Here is a 14,451-nt window from a genome sequence, read left to right on the forward strand (position 1 = left end):
TTAACATGAAATGCAGTATATATTCTGCCCAATCCCTTCATGAGGGTGAATCTTTAATTTATAGCTATATAATATATGCTATAAATTAAACACTATCAATATTTACCTTTTATTGTGTTCAACATTTTTTTTTTCCGGCTATCTGATAATTGTTAATTCCAATAATAAATTGAAAACCAATATTTCCAACATCATAGATGTTCTTTTCATAACTATTCATAACATCCAAATATCCGCATAAGGTTGATACTTTTCATTAATTTTACGTCTTTCCTGTTATCCTTCAACATTTTTAAAGCAATTTACTGTGATAATTCCCATTACTATATCACTATAAATCACATGTTCTGAATATTGAAATCCTTTTATATTTGATCCTTCTTATTATTAAATCTTCCATATATTCCACCTCAGAAAGGCCTATGCAGCAGACCGACCTGTAATGTTGTTGAATTATCATCATTGCCAACTTATGCGCATATACTCTATTTTGTTACTGGTGTTGCCTTGGAAATCTTTCACTCTGATAACATTCTTTCCCTCCTGTTTGCTGAACAATAACATATTTCAGTCTTAACCTGTACATGGAAGAAAATAACATTATTAAAATGCAATCGATGTTACCATTTCAAATTACAATACCACATAGAGAAAGGAAGAGCGAGTTAAGGTTCTTAATTATTAAACTGTTGTGATTTGGTAGTTCACAGTATCTTACTAATGGTTGTGAGCTTTGGCAAAAACTGCATTGCTCAATTCATAGTGAGTGTGTCGGAGAATTTAAATATCACTGATATACTTTTATAGATGCTGCGGTTCTTGAGTTACGTTGTGAAGAGGGCTGAAACAACAACACTTTTGTAAAACGTACATAACTCATTAACAACAATAAATTAAGCAAGTTTGCAAAGTATACGATTTGTAGACTGAACCTTTGCAAAACATCAAGGTGTCAATTTTCAACAATACATTGATCCAGACAATAAAATTCGATTTTTTGGTTGCTTCGACCAACAATACCTCGTCTACCCTTAAAGAGAGATAAGTTATAGCTCACCAGTAGCTTTATATCCATTTTTTATATCCATATTTAAGATGATCTTAATAACTTTCCAGTTTGATTTGTGTATACAGACGAATAGTGGTGCTAAGTTAAGGGAATTACTAAACCTTCCTACATCATATACCATGTATAATTTGTACCTTCCCAACAGCCATAAACCTTCACAAGGCTGATAAATTTCTTTAGCCAAATCTATTTATAAAGCTATAAATTACATATTCTGATAGCCTAAGTTCATGATCACAGCTACATGCTGATTATTTCAAAATCAAATCCCATCATTTTGGGCTAAATCTAACTCGTCTTTATAGCTTACTGGTATCCTAAAATTCATTTCCTGAGGCTGATATATTTCATGAAGGAAAATGGTACATGCTTTGAAAATAATGATCATTTATGATTTACTATGTTCCCTACAGTTAATTCCACAATGTGGAGGTATGCCCATATCAACATGTGTGCTAATCCTTTATTTATTATGCAATCCAAAGATGGAAGATCTATATTAACTCTTTCCTATATAGTGATCCCTCAAAAAGCAACTCTGAAGCTCCGAAATCTGAAGCTCCACACGCGTATCTCACACCAATAAAATATGCTAATGTTTTAACTTTTATGTTGATCTAACCACATTGGGTAATACTATGTTATACACTCTCCTTTAGCATCATCTATTCACCTCAAACAAAAGAAAATTGTCCATTTATGCACCAACTCACATTACCTTGCACACACACAACCTTTGTTTAAGAGATTAAATACACATACAGTTTATGATATTCACAAACATCAAATTTCCCTCTTTATGTATAAGTTCAAAAGTGGTTTACTCCCAAATATTTTCACTGATTATTTTAAGAAGAGTAATACCTTCCATTCTTATTGAACCAGGTCAGCTGAATTGTATAGACCTTGCAAATAACACTATTAAAAGACAGGGACCATTAAGTTGGAATGTTATTGATCTCAATATTCGTAACTGTAACACTGTTAAATGTTTTAGAATTAAACCTGTATAAAGATTATCTTGTATCATAATATGAGTTGTAATTAGATTGCTTGGGGTTTTACTTATAGCTCATGTTGATTTCCATCAATACTCTCGTGACTTTGAGTCTCGTAATCATCTTTTTCTTATCATGATTATATCGTCATTGCCAACATTTTTGTCTGTCTCACCTGTGTTGTCCTGTCTCGCTTTGCACGTTGTAGCTTTGTCGTTTCATAATGTCTCTCGTCTTTGCACGTATATAGTATTTAAGTATTAAATTTCTTTCAGGGTGGCCAAACTTGTACAAGCCTTGTGCTCTTTTTTGGTCATCCCTCCATTGTAATACCGTTTGTTGTGATTTATTTGACTCAATTGGTAAATAAAACTGAAACTGAAACTCTCATGTATGTTTTCCCAAGCAAAGTTATTAGATAATTTGTAACCTTAATGTAAGCCTATTATAATTAAATATAAAGGCCTAAGCTTTATACTTTTCCTTGATAAATGCCCAATCATCATCTTCTTAAATCATATTGAGTTATTGATCAGCATTAATTAGCAACAACTCTAAAGCTTGGTCTCCATCAAGGTTTCAAGCATTAATATATACCCATTTGAGATAGGCCTATCTGACAGCTTGCTTAGTTCAATGAAGATCGATGTATTAACTATTGATGATTTCCGCTTAATTATTTTAATAATATTGTGTGCCAAGTACTTCTTCACCTAGTCGTGTATATCCTATTTAATTACACATTGATAATTATTGTTTTTAAACCTTTGGAATGTTTAGCAGGGAGGCAGTGACTACTAAATAACAACTAACTTGCCCTTGATAACAACAATTATGTAGCTCACTTAAAATTGTACTATAAATTGATGTCTTAAAATCTTATTAGTAATTCTTTTTAGCTTTTATTGAACACATCATATCCATGCCATAGAATAATGCTTTCTGACAAGTTTATGTCCTTTCCATCTGATGATAACACTTAACTTAAACCAATATATTGATTATTCTATACTAACAGCAAAATTGATTATTTGTGATGACCATAGTCTGCGCTGTTCATGTCAAGTTTTCACAGTTTTCTACATACCATTCCACTCAAAGCTAGTAGTTTAACAGTTATAAAAAGTTAACTGTACCTTCTTGCAATAAATTACAAGCTGCAAGAAACTTCCTTTGTTATTCAAGCTATATATAGACTGATACCAATTAATAGCTATCTATCCACCTATCCATAATAATCGACTTGTTTTTAGATTTCAACATGTGTACCTCCGTTTAGGGCCTTACTATATTAATCATGTTTTTTATATAATTAAACCATTTACCTATTGCAAATCCTATGGAGTAGTCTATTGTGTAACTGTACATTCTTGCAATAAATTACAAGCTGCAAGAAACTTCCTTTGTTATTCAAGCTGTAGGCTTATACTGATTCCAATTCTCTAATAGCAATCTATCTACCTATCCCCAATAATCAACTTGTTTTTTGATTTCAACCTGTGTACCTCCGTTTGACTGATTTTTTAGGGCCTTACTATATTAATCATGTTTTTTATATAATTGAACCATTTACTTATATAATTTCAAGTTTATACAACTGTGTTTTTACCACACTTTTTCTATATTGGCTTGTTTGGTGTTGCCCCAAATAGTCACTTGTCTGAACACATCAACTGCGATTATCAAAATGAAATCCATAATAAATAAAAATTTTATTGATACATATTCTCTACATCTCTCTTATACTGACACTTGTCATGACCTATTATAAGGACAGATGATCATGTCTAATTGTATTAATATATTTAATGGAGGGGTTTCACAAAACTTCAATAATACACCATGATTACGTGTTAATATGAATTAAGAAAAATTGTCTAATGAAATGCACAAATCTGTGCTTCGCTGCAAGAAGCTAACTTGATGTGATTATTGTATCATTTCTATCTGTGATGCCGCTATATTGGTATCTACTATGACCAGCATCATCAACCAGGTAATTAAATCATTAAACCCCCTCTTACCATCACATCCCCTCACACAGGTAAAATTTTCATCTTAATACTATAAATAGGCATATACTTAGTTTCATTTAATGCAATACTTTCATGTGATAGTCTGCAATCAATTGATGCTCCTGCACCATCTCGTTTTGCCCTTCCTTTTAAATCTCTGACTTCCTGACAAAATGAAATTAACACTAGCTTTTTTTTTTTTTTTTTTTTTTTAATGGGTCCTTAAGGCGATATAATACCCGATTTTCATCAGTACCCCTTTCTTTTTTTTTTTGCAAATTTATTAAGTACATATATATGTTTATCACCTCATGTCCTTAACTTATAAAATATATCTACATATAAAGTGACTTTCAACCATTTTAGTAAGTCATTTTAACCCTATATATTTTTTGTTTACTGTAACCTAGTAACTCAGATCTGTGTTTCATAACAAACCATAATTTATTCTTTTCAAAATGTTCAAGTAGGGTACATGAATAGAATACATTAAATCCTTTGTTATACTCTCTATAGAAAATCTATAGTGGTGCATGCAAAATACCTACCATGATATAACACTGAATAAATTAAATACACACTTATACAATAGATGCATAGTCATTAGTTGTTAGGAGAAGAAAAGGCTATTAGGTCACCGTATGTCAGGTTATAGGTCAATTGGTTCAGGTCAAATTTAAGCATCAATTTTGAATACACATGTGAGAGTCTGTGATATCATATGAGGCATAATTTTGATATTCTGTCTTTAACTGGATATATATCGAGAAGTGCATGGTGGATATACTAATATACCTTGGGATGTAAATGGTGAGTACAATTTAGAATGCCTAGTTGAGACGGATTTCACAAATAAATATAAAATAGTTACCAAAATCACAAAAGGTAAGCTTACGGAAAACTACCCAATATGGTTGTATAGGTGAAAAGAAATACAATTTTTTTCATCATTGCTGTAGTATGGTTGTTGTAACCTGTTACCTATGGCATAATTAAGTTTCAGTGCAATAATGTCGCATGAGTTAAAAATACAAAATATAGCTCAACATTGAAAATAGAAGCATTTTAACCAGTTCCTTTTTTGATAGTTGTGGAGCACCAAGTTCATGAAGTCATAAAAGAAATCAGGAACCACTTATTCCCATTTTACATATCAACTTTATTTCCCTAATGTGTTAGCAACACATATCCAAAATTTTAACGAAATCCGTTGATAGTAAGCTTTCCAAAATGAAGTGAATTTAAATCATCAGTGATGTACCTCCTTTTGGCTTCTATCTGTAAAAGCATGTAAGCTACATTGATACCGATACCACCAATAAAACGAGAAGATTTGCCCCTTCATTTTGCATACCACTTTGTCCAATTTTTTTTGTAATTTCTTCACAAAATGCAAAAAATGCAAAAAAAAAATCAATGGGTGTAGTACCCCTTAAGCCATCATCTATTCTTATTAAAATTGTGTTTTTAGAGAATGAAAATTAAAATCAAATGTGCTGTAATAATATATCACCTTTACTCGAAAACCTGCCGTACACTGCCTGATGTTAAACTAAATACTAGGACAAATAAATTATGACAACATATAACATATTGTCATTTCAAACTTACCAATGTTTTGGTGTTTCTTTATTACCTACTCTGGACCTGTTACATGTAGCGTTAATAATAAATCTCAACTGCTGTGGCTATTACATGTAGTCTCGAATACTGATGCTTATTGCTTCACACTTAGCTCTTTCCAATATCATACTAAAAAGATAAATTCTTATAATAAATATTAAAACAACAAACTTAATGAATGTTCACAATAATCTATGTTTCTAGACTGGTCTATTTATACTTGCAGGATCTCAATCTTCTCTAATGCCAAATTATAGATTTGTAGATGCTAAATAGGCCCAGCATCTTTCATAATTCTCTGAGAATCTTCAAAGCGACTAATAAATCCAAATATGAAACAAATGATTTATATAAGTTCATGATTTACCCAACAGATTATTTACCTGTACTTCTACTATTTGATCTCCTTTAAATTTCTATTCCATGGTAGAATATGGTCACTCCAATAATAAGTTAGTTTCCATCTACTTCCAACAAAGAAAATTAATCAGGCAGTGTAGGCCTACAGTAGTTTTAAAAATTTGGAACACTAGGTACACTGCAAAATTCCTGGCGACAGAGTGACTACATCGCACGGGAACTCTGAAGTCACTACCGCCGTCACTCCAGAATAACCTACCCTATGGTGGCCGACAGAGTAACTACAGGAGAGTGACTACATCGGAAACAAGGCAGTAGGTTACTATGCAGCAGTGTCATCACGTAGTGACTACAACTGCTGGCCTCCGATGTGTTACCTGCTTGATGTCGTATCGGCGACTCATGATGTACACCACCGACTAGATCCCGACAGTGGTCCACATCTTGTAGTCACATCAAAGTGACTTCCGTATCCAGTGCCCCCATGCGTCACCTGCTCGGTGCCCAGTCGGCGAACTTCGAGGTGACTGCGCTGCCAAAAGGTCGTTGACCGAACCCTGTTATGAGTTCGAACACTCTGGGGACGCGCGCGTATATCTACAAAATACTCGCTGATGATGACAAAATGCGCGATTCATGCTTGTTTACTGCTTGTATACGCTCATGAATGGAATAAGTTGGTTTTATAATTAATTGATTGATTGCATGATGTACAGTGGGTCTGTGGTGGTACTGCCGTCTTTGTTTTTTATCGTGCTTTTGCATTCTTTATCATTTATATTTTGTTTCATTTACCATGTTATTTATTGTTCTCTTTTATATAACTTAATTCTTTTCGTGCTGCCTTTTTAACGGCTTTTTAATAATCTCATCGACTGTGTGTGTTTTATTTGCAGTTCTTGTTCTTGGTTTATTTGTTTGTTTCATTTCAAACGTTTTTATTTTGTTTATTTGTTTGCTTGTTTTCCCACAAAACGTATCATTGCTTTGTTTACTTCAGTGGTTAGATGACCTGTTTTGCTATCAAATTAGGCCTATTTTTTCATATTTTGCATGATAACGTTATAGGCTATAGGCCTATTGAAACTTTTTATTTAAAACGAATTGTGTTTTTAAATGTTTTAATAGAGCTATTAATTTTCAGCCGAAGTTCGCAAAGTATGCCTATTATAGGCCTAGCATTTTCAATTTATACACTTTGATTTGCCAAAACTTTACTTATTTTGAAGCAAGAATTTTTCTGTTATATTTAAAATTGATTTGTAGGCCTAGCATGCATTTTGTTTTGCTTCTTGTCACTTTCCTGAAAGGTCTACTGCAAATTTATACTTTTACTGCCGTAAGTTTATGCAAAACTTTGGCTTGTGCTATTTCCTTTTTCCGTTTTTCAAAATTGTGTTTTTATAGGCCTATTAGTTTGATTTGTTTTTCATGTTGATTTTTTTACGTTATCAAATTATGCCTATAAATCGGTGATGAATAGGCCTATAGGCCTATTGCAGTGTTTGTTTGAAATTGTGTCTTATAAATTTTTTATCACGCAAATATTAATGCTTGTTATGAATTATTATTGTTATAATTATTTTTTTATTTTACACATAAAATAAGTATTTTAATTCATCAGCATGATCAGTAGGCCTACATGCTGTATATAATATTCCTACTTTTAACTTGCAAGTTGTTTTCTTTCGAAGTGTTTCTTTGTTTCTTCCATTCTTCGTTTATTGGTTTCTTACTCTTTATTTATTTCTTAATTTTTTATTTATTTAGTTATTCAAATAACCACCAATTAACAAAAATGTATTTTATTCATCATATTAGTTTATTGAATTATACTTTGTTTACTGATCATGTTTATTTCTTTTACTAACAAATTTATTTTATTCATCTAATATTTCCCTTATTTTTAAAGTCCAGTTTGCAATTTCACCCTCCCTAATCCCCTAAAAAAACAAGAAATAAAGAATATTATTTGAATAAATCAAGAGAATATAAAAAATATGGCAATAAAAGCAAAACCGGCAACCTAAAACGCCGGTACTGAGCACCCAGGCTCAGTCGCAGAAGTCACACCGGTGTGACTCTCCTCATGAAGTCACCACGCCACCAAGTCACTCTGTAGAAACCTAGAAGGCTGGCTACCCGGCTATTTCGGACCGGCGATATGGAAAACCGAGGTGTAGTTTCCGATGGAGTGACATTGTGGTGACATCGGCATCACAGAGATGAGAATCTTGCAGTGTAGATACATGTATGACTTCACTCCTCAACAGCAAACATAAGAATGATTTGAAAACCCATTGAACATGTTGAAACCAATTCAATCCATAAATCAATAATGCCAGTGGAAAATAACAACCACTTGAAACCAGCCAATAGACTATATGACCAAGAAAGTTTTATCGCCTTGCCAATCTTAATCTGTGATTAAATGCAAAAATTTCATTTGTCATTTAACTTTATATATATATATAAGAAGTCAAATTTCCCCTCCCCTTGCTACATTGTGCTCTGTAGGACAAACTGTCCCCCATTTGTAATATTTGCTACTGAAAATATTGAATATTGAATAAAAACACCCTGTCTAAAGTTGTGGTATTCATAGAGTGCATATTTTTGTCCTCATTTGTAAGGTATACATACAGTGCCATTTTCCTATAACAGTTGCAATTCTACCTGACAAAATAAAGTTTTATTACAGGAAGCATGTCTGGTGTCTAGAAATGGATTATTTTCTGATTTGGTTAAACATGCATTGTTGGAGAGTGCATGTACAACATTAATTTGAGGAAATGAAGTTAACAATGCTCTGATAATATTGCCTATTGTTATGATTTCATTCATACTCCTCTTGTATCAATTAATTAATCTCCATTAATGTTTCTTTGTTCTGGTTCATAACTCTATCGCCTAATAAATAAAATAATGTGAATCTAAAAATATTAGCGGAGCTTATCTACAGCATTCTGCCAGGAACTCAGTTTACAATCATGGAAACAAATGTTGGTCCGACTGGATGTTGGCACACTTTGATTGTCTTTTGGTGAATCTGTGCCCTTCCCAAATTCAATTTTGGACAAAGCATTTTGTTTACAGGTCTGTGCAACCACCAAGATTGAAAAATGGGGAGTGGGGAAGGTTGATACGGGGGTCTGTGCCTCACATACATTGCATACATGTTTCACTCGCTTCTCTAATTTTGAAAGGGCACACATATCAATTGTTTAGCACAAGTGTGCCAACTATTTTGTCCAAGAGTGTAGCTCTTCATACACAAACCTGTATAATGCACTTCCTGAGACAGCTAATTTTGTCATTCCTTGTCAAAAAATGCTAAGAATACATTATTTTGGACCCCGCCTAGATGTATGACAATTTAATAAGGTGCATTTCCTGTACATAGTATTTCAGGTAACACATATGTTCCCTTCTTGGATCAAACCACTAAACATGGTGAATCCCTTTCACTCTACAGTCAAGCTACAACATTGATCCTAAATGGCCATTCAGCTCCATAGACTTTCCCAAACTTTCTGATAAAAAGTGCAACCATAACAAAGAGGATTCACCTGACTCTACATTTCAAATGCCTATAAACATGTTAATAGGGACAATCACAAATTGTCTACAGAAAATAATGAGACTAATGATAAGCACAAATAGGTCATGATATATTTATGTTTGATGAACATCATAAAGGCTTTAGGGGCTATCTTAATACTAATTACGGCGTGTCCGTCCGTCCATCCTCTGTCTGCGCTGCTATCGCGTTCGCGTCCCGCTGAAGTTTAGCTTCACGCGGTGCACTATCGCGTGCTTTCAAGGTGCGCTATCGCGAGTATCATCGGGAGTGTGCGGCGAGTACAGTCCGCGCATCGGAAAAGCATTACAGTGTGACTAACAGGTGCATCTCATCGGGCCAATAATTATAGGCCTTATTTTCAACACATATTTCAATATTAAGATACCGAACACGTGCACACACCAAACACGTGCATGTAGGCCTATTTTTATGAGAACATGACTATTTCCGGAAGGCCTATGAACCGTTTTTTTTTTTTTTTTTCTCGCGATTGATTTCATTACTTTAGTAACGGCCTATATCCACGCCCAGATACTAATTTCGGTTTCTCTAAATGTGGTAACAGGGCAGGGCTTGGAAGAGGCGAATGATTGGTTTCAGATTATGGCTAGGCCTACCAAGTAAGCATCACACCTTTAAAACAAACAGAGTTGATTAAGTTGTGTCTTGGGTCTTGATCATTGAGAGACGCATTTCTTAGTAGTTTAAAAAGTCAGGGCAGGTATATGGGTAACGAGTTTGGGTAATTAGAAATAGGCCTATCACGAGAAGCGCCCGACCGAGAACCGCTAAATCTAGTATGTAATAATTATGAGCCCTGAGGGAGGGTAAAATGGGGGGGGTGTAAAATGTTTTTGGCAAGCAAAAAGGGGGCAAGCCATTTTTAGCAGATCAAAATGGGTGACAAGCGATTTGTGGCACATATTTATGGGGCACCTTTTAAATAACACCTTCTAAAAAGGCCTAGGAAAACAGTACAGACACAAAATTTCCTGCTAGTCGAGAAGCTCCAAAGGGAGGGGGTTGAAATATTTTGGCACGCTGTTTGGAAATTTTACCTGGAGGGGCTCATGATTGTCGCACAGATACTTAGAGATTCATAACACACTGCAAGTAAATTGCTTGTTCTGTAACGTGTTGATGGCTAGTCCCATCACACAATATCACCCTCAGGTCAATAAATACATTTGTACAGATGGAATCACGTGGAAATGTAAACGCACCATCCTGCTTAATAAAATAAAATTCACCTCTAGAGATATCTTTCAATTCCATTTAATGAAAAGAGTCATAATCCTATTGACCAGGATAATTGAAGCTTGCACCGTATCATTGTGTCTATCATGTCTCATAGAATTTAGACCGCACACAGTTTAATTCATACAATACGTACAAGAGCTTATGATTTGAAAAGACCGCCACTTGACGATAATTTTATTCATAGCATGTTGCAGGTTAAAGTTTTTCTGGTATTTATTCCTATCTTTAGGCCTGATGACAAATGTATGTTGATGGTGCAGGTCTGAGCTGAATGGGCTATGCATGGCGGTGTCAATATTCTATTGATATAATTATTCTCAAACAGTTGAATATATCACATTATTAACATACGATTTAAAAACGTAAAGGGAAAATGCAGTTAAATATATGTTTTTAAAGGAAACAGCAACCGCAGCTGTGTGTATTGAATTTCCAGTTAGGGTATTGAAAACAAAACCTGGGTTTTACCTGACAACAAATCGAATTTTCTTGTAATGGCAATACCATATGGGGTACTGAGCATGCGCAGATCATATAAACGTGTATGAATGGAAATGCTGCGGTATCTCATATCGTGTAGTGATGTGCTTAGCCTGAGTCGCTGGGCCTATCTCGAACAAAATCGCCATGCGTAGCTTTTGAAGAACAAGTGGATTTGCCGTACTATCACAGCAATTTTTGACACGAATATATAGGGATGATGATGCTGTGCATCATCAACTGCTTACATTCATTTGTTAACCATGGTTTCTGAATTTGACAGCCTTGCATGAAGTAGAATCTATTTTTTAGGGTGTCCTGATTTTGCAAATGACTGATTTTCCCCTTAAAAGTAAAGTTGCAGAATGTGACTCATCTTTGTTTTGCCAATGCCATTCATAATATGATTAAACTTTAATTCTTCCATGAAATAAATAAAATAAAGTAAAAAATAAAATATAAAAAGATACTTACACGGAAGGGTCTTCTCTTTTACTGGTTCGCATGATATTTGGATAGCACCTTCGTAATTCGTCTGGGCTTAAATCCTGCCGAGAAGAAGACGAAAAAAGAGACAGAAATGCAGCAACATTAGCGGTAAAATCCATGAGCTATTTTTATCCTCTCGTAAAAATTTGTTGAAGTTCCTGCACTCCTGCAATACCTTGTTCTCATGAAATCACAGACCGCAAGACGCTTGTTTCCCATATGAGTGACGACCCGTCTTGAGGTTAAGACCAAAGGAAGGCAATTATGGAATCTAAGTATAGCTTAAAGAAGGGAAGTGTGTTGACGTGGTCGGCTATCATTGAGGTAACAAGCGAATATCCTATGCAGTTTCCTTCCCATGTCACTCGCAGCCAGGGGATTCGCTGGGGACATGAGAGCAATTAGAGCTTAGCTAAGGACACATAGCTAGTTAACACATGACTGCATAGGCTAAACTCTGAATGGATTACTTCTAATCAATGCCAATTAGTTTCTCTTAATTGCTGTGGTAATTAAAGTCAGATCACCTAGATTAATATGATATATCATGTAATGAACATCTTGATATCTCAAAATCTGTTATGGCACAATCATAATTGACAATAGCAGGAGACACACATGAATTAAAGTACCATAATTCAAAGTTTCAATTTATCAATCCGTTGATTTCTTTCTAATATATAAATGCATGATGCACAGAAAAGAAAATGACAAAAATTTAGAATTGTTGGCACTTTAATAGCACAAATAACTAGTAGTAATTACTAACAATTTCCCATTTTTGTTCTGGGTGATAGGGCATGATTATCCCACACTGTAACATAATTTATAAAACAGAGTACTTAATTAGATACTTTCTGAATTTGCTGAAAATATTGTTCTAAATGCTTACTGATATAAGTAGCTAATACAAAGAATATATTTAAATGCTTGTTTCACACAGTAAAAATCAGGGGGAGCTAATTGTACTGATATCAAAAGTCAAAAATATTTATTGTATTGCCCTATAGCTCACAGGACATTTGTTTAGGCAACACAAAAATCATTTATACTTATTTTCTAATGCTTCAGCTTCTAAACACAGCAATAAAATTTTGTGATTCAGATATATCGAAACATAATTTGATACTAAATATAGCTATTAAATGACTCACAAGCAACCGTTTTCCATCAATGTTATTGTTTTCAAAACCAGCAACAAACTCGACAAAACCAATCTGTAAAAGAAATGTAAAGAAATCAGTTCATCAAACACTTTCTATATACATGAAATAATATTTTATATAATACTATTATAAAACATTAAAGGTAATATCAGTGATTTACTAAATCAGAAAATCTAAAAATCATCAAAAAAACCCAACACATTTCTGCATCTTGGTTAGGTGTATATGTGTACTAACTTTATACTAGACAAGCCTGACCTACAGTATTTTGCAAAGTCCCTTCGCACTGCCCGATTTTGAAAACACAAAGTGGATTTCTGATTGGCTAATTGAATCATGTCATCATCACCTCATTCACAGAATGTGCTGCATAGTATCGCAAACCGCAGGCCCAGGCGTCACCAAGCTAGACCTTTTTATGTGATGATCAGGGCAGTGTGAAAGGTGTAAAATAGTGTAATAGGGATAAAATTTGACATTTTAGCCAAGTTGGAGGTTGCTAGTACAGATATAGACGAATCCAATTTCACACATTCCTACACCTCAATGGCAGCCAGAGCTGGGTCCCCGTCGGCTCAATCTCACCTAAAATGTGAAATGATGCGGCCTTGGAGGGTATTTTAAACTGCATTCTATCACCTGTGTTACACGTAGACAAAAGAATGATGACAGTTTACAACACAAAAGAATCTAACATCGATTTTTAAGCGGCTTTAATCCACCCAATTGGGCAGTCACAACACCAGTTTGGTGTTGCGGGGACCCAATAATGGCCGACCAAATCCTGACCATGACTTGGCTCATTGGATTCGTCTATACATAAAACACATTTTGCTCCACTTTGCTTCAAATTTTTTTCAGCATAGCTGTTTAGTCCTGTTTGACAATTATCAAATGGAAAAACACCAAATGAGAATTGAAAAGACTTATTCATCACATCTACGCTATTCCTACAAATTTCGACAGGATCACTGATACCTTCAGCATCTTCTACTTCATATATGGCAGAAGGGTGAAATTTATTCACTGCAAGACTTTTTAAAAGGAAGTATGTATTGATTGTAGGTGTGACTCCTACTAGGACATAAACCATGGCATGATTTCTTTACCAGCCAGTTGGATAACCCAAAATTTAGATAACTTACATTGAATCTCAAATTTTAATACCTGCCACACGGACAGGTACTTTTGACATTTTTACCTGCCTGTCAGGATAGTATTATACCCACCACTGGAGACCAGGTAGCGAAGTGTCATGCTACAGCTCTGACACAAAAACACCAAAAAAGTCACTCTTTAGGTCCATGCGTATGAGGCACATACAGGCATAAATGAAAGTTTAGGACTAAAGTTCTGAAATGTGTATTAAAATATATAACATTTAACTTTAAAAAAGTGGTCTTTTGGT

General features: G+C 34.3%; 1 protein-coding gene across 2 annotated transcripts in view; it reads right to left on the bottom strand.

Moving 5' to 3' along the window:
* LOC140149104 (uncharacterized) overlaps positions 1-14,451 on the bottom strand; it is a 99,076-nt gene that overhangs the window by 66,398 nt on the left and 18,227 nt on the right. For both annotated transcript variants that reach the window (XM_072171273.1, XM_072171272.1), the window contains exons 2-3: positions 13,032-13,094; positions 11,863-11,936 (exon numbers count right to left, since the gene is read on the bottom strand). In XM_072171273.1, coding sequence (XP_072027374.1) covers positions 11,863-11,936; positions 13,032-13,094 — 137 coding nt within the window. The remainder of the gene's footprint in view (positions 1-11,862; positions 11,937-13,031; positions 13,095-14,451) is intronic.

The sequence above is a fragment of the Amphiura filiformis genome, chromosome 3 (assembly GCF_039555335.1).
Source record: "Amphiura filiformis chromosome 3, Afil_fr2py, whole genome shotgun sequence".
Lineage (NCBI taxonomy): Eukaryota > Metazoa > Echinodermata > Ophiuroidea > Amphilepidida > Amphiuridae > Amphiura > Amphiura filiformis.